The sequence below is a fragment of the Limulus polyphemus genome, unplaced genomic scaffold (assembly GCF_000517525.1).
Source record: "Limulus polyphemus unplaced genomic scaffold, Limulus_polyphemus-2.1.2 Scaffold11734, whole genome shotgun sequence".
Lineage (NCBI taxonomy): Eukaryota > Metazoa > Arthropoda > Merostomata > Xiphosura > Limulidae > Limulus > Limulus polyphemus.
The window spans coordinates 4790-8180 of record NW_013677344.1 but is presented as its reverse complement, the minus strand read 5'-3'; the positions used below and the strand labels follow the sequence as shown (position 1 = coordinate 8180).

The 3391-nt window shown below is 37.2% G+C and overlaps 1 protein-coding gene across 1 annotated transcript in view; it reads right to left on the bottom strand.

Moving 5' to 3' along the window:
- The window catches only part of LOC106476826, a gene marked incomplete at its 5' end in the record, with an annotated part of 7987 nt that extends 5364 nt beyond the window's left edge, over positions 1-2623 (bottom strand). Inside the window, 5 exons of the mRNA XM_013937446.2 lie at positions 87-218; positions 368-655; positions 1431-1556; positions 1665-1760; positions 2405-2623. Of these exons, the coding sequence (XP_013792900.2) occupies positions 87-218; positions 368-655; positions 1431-1556; positions 1665-1760; positions 2405-2623 (861 nt within the window). The remainder of the gene's footprint in view (positions 1-86; positions 219-367; positions 656-1430; positions 1557-1664; positions 1761-2404) is intronic.
- Positions 2624-3391: the final 768 nt, after the last annotated feature.

The window sequence follows — 3391 nt, the reverse complement described above, 5'->3', positions numbered from 1 at the left end:
TTTTATATTAACAGTATATCAGATAGTGGCTCACTGTGTGAATCTAATGTTATTTTATATTAACAGTATATCAGATAGTGACTCACTGTGTTGACAAATAAAATTCAAGTTCACATTACAGTCTGTGTCTGACCAAAGCCAGCCTCTACTTCCATCATATGCCGAACAGTTCTGATTGGTTACAGGAAGGTTCCAGAACGATATAGTGACGTCATTACCTGAAAAGTGATTCAGAACATTCGTATTGAGAATTAAGTATAATACATGAAACAGCCCAAACATTCCCTCAATATGTAAGATGTTTTATAAATTAACAAAAACAGTGTTATATTAACTATATTGGTCCAGCAGGTACCTCACAACTTACCGTTAATCCATTTCCAGTTCTTGGGTTCTCGTGGGTCTCGGACAGCACCCATCCAGAACTTGGGTGTTGGACGATTTTTGTGCCGACGATACATTTCCCAGCTCAAGAATCCCTGTAGGGCCGGACTTGTTTCATCCACAAGGGACCCTCCACGGACTTGACACAACTCACGTGCTTGCGTGAAAGTCTTTGGTTGGTTGTCATAAAAAATATAACATTTTCCATTGTAAGTTGAAGTGCCCCCTAGTGGCTGGTCCCTGAATGACGGGCATCTCTCAATGGGAATTGCTTTAAAAAAAACAGTATGTTTACTTAATTGAATTCATTGCGGAGTGAATTTTCAATTCTGATGAGGTGGGTAAGTTGCTTTGACCAACGGTCAACGATAATATCTTTAAAAGCTATATTTTTAATTAATTTGTTTGTTAGAGGGAGCTGTGTCGAAAGGTTTAATAAGATAGAGTTAAGTAAATAAGGGGCTGGCTGAAACACTGAGAAGATAGTTTAAATATGTAGTAGAGTTGTTTCTAGCTGGTAGAGTGAATAAATACGTTTTCATTTTCAGCTGTGAAGTGGTACAAGTTTATTTATTATGTTAGTGTGGTACAGTTAGAGTTATACCTAAACATGGCCTACAAGTTCCACAATGTACAAGCTTTTAAACTGTTAAGGAAAAAATAAACTAATTTGTTGTCATTTATGTGGACTGGATAATTTAAAAGAACCCGCCAATGAAAGAACAGCAATACAATAGTGGTGTCAGAAGTGGAATTATTTTTTTTGGTGAAATAAAAATAGAATTTTAACTGTTGCAAATGACGACTACGAGATCAAGTAGTAAGATTTAATTGTTACTTGAGATGAAGGAATTATTCGGATAAAAGCAAAAGAAGACCAAAAAGAAAGTAGGTTAGAAATGTATAAATATATATATATATGTAAAATATTTGAGTCCTTCTGGATATATGCTGGGGATGTGTTAATAATATAGGGAAACGACATAAAGTAACATTTGTTGCCAATAACTTATGTTCAACAACAACAACAACAAACTAGGCCTTACCTCTGTCCGAGTAAACGAAAACTTCGCAGATCGACAGTGGCTGTCCACCTGGTGTTTCTAGGTGAACACTCACAAAGGCACCAGGAATGGAGGTCACACAAGGAAGATAAAGTGGACGACCCTCCTCTGAAAAAGTTTCATTTTATTATTGTTCAACTGCCACGAATCACAATTAACACACTCTACGACATAAACAGGTAAAATGTAAATAAAGTTCACTGATATGAAACTTACCAATAAAACCCGTAAACTTGTTGCAAATAGGGTTTACACCAAGATCAGGTCGATTATTGCCCACACGCACCACAACTGTTGCTTCTTGACCATTTGCTGTTGATGAAATGAAAACAAAAAGGATTATAATGTTATTATACAGTTGTGAGGACTTATTACAATAACAGTCACAATTGTAATAAGAATTTGTAAGTGGTTTTACGTAATATTACTTTATTTTAAATAAATTTTGGTTAAGCTGTTAAGTTGCCACATGCACCTGTCTTGGGGGAGGGGTTTCAAGTTTTGGAATATCTCATTAACAAGGGTAATGTAACAGCAAATGCTCAGTTTTTTTTTTTTGGTGAAACCGTGAGTTAAAGGGCCAGACCCCACCACTAACTCTATTATGATTACTCTATTCAAATAGGCATTTGACCATAACCCTTATAATGCCCCAATGGCCCCAAAGTGCGAAGTGTGTTTTTTTTTCTTCGGTTAGGGACACAAGCCATGGATCTGATCCACTTTCATTGAAGTATTTTCATAAATGAATGAGATGCTCCAAAAAAATTGCGAGAACCCCCGAGTATGTATTGGACCTACCTTAATTCTTAGTGGCTGCTAATACGGTCAGCTTTCAGCTTTTAAACGATGCAATATTTACTATTTTTGGGGGAAGTCGTAGCAGTAAATGTCAGTAAAAACAGTTTACATTCATAATGTACAAATAACCTAGAGTAAAGAAAGTTGGAACTTACAGCAACAGGCCATTCCAAAATCTACTCGCACCAGCTGAATCACGTAGACCTCCAGCAAATTTACATACCACCAGGGGGCTCTTTCTCTCTCTGTCTTCGTCATCGTACAAGTGCGAAAGTCAAAGAAAGTGCTTGTGCTGCCATCTACAGCCTTCTCTGGTACACCTCTTCCAGCCACAGAAGACTGCATTGGTGCTTTTCCGGTGGCAACATTAAGAACTGGAAAATAACCTCACACATTAATGAAACACATCTCTATTGTACACGTATCTCATTAGTAACTCTTATTAAAATATTGAATGTTAAAAGTTTTAAAGTAATATTTGTTGGATGTTTCTAGTGTGGTCACAGAAGTGGAAGTTATCAGGGTCGCTTACGTTTCAGTGTTATCTGACAAATTCTCCCTAGTTCAGACCCGAGTTAAACATAGCCATGGAAGTGGAAATCAGGGTCGCTTACGTTTCAGTGTTATCTGACAAATTCTCCCTAGTTCATTCCCAAGTTAAACATAGCCATGGAAGTGGAAATCAGGGTCGCTTACGTTTCAGTGTTATCTGACAAATTCTCCCTAGTTCATTCCCAAGTTAAAGATAGCCACGGAAGTGGAAATTATCAAAGTCGCTTACGTTTCAGTGTTAACTGACAAAGTCTCCCAAGTTAAACAATAAGTTTAACGACACAGAACTTAAATTACAGTTCTAGGGAAACAGTAGCTGATCCCATGTTAGTTGTCATGTCACAAAAGCTGCAATACCACACGCGCGTGGGTCACTGCTTTCTCACCGTCACATAACTTAAAACATCTGATACTGAAAAACACTCTCTCTCTTCCTTAAAAACGTCACGGAGTGAAATCACTAAATGGAACAAATGGAAAGACAACAATTGGGAAAGAAAAAACCATCCCCCTCCAAAAAAAGAACAATAATAAAAAAACACGCAACCGCTGGGTTGTTATTGTAAACTAAACACATACCACGTAGTATA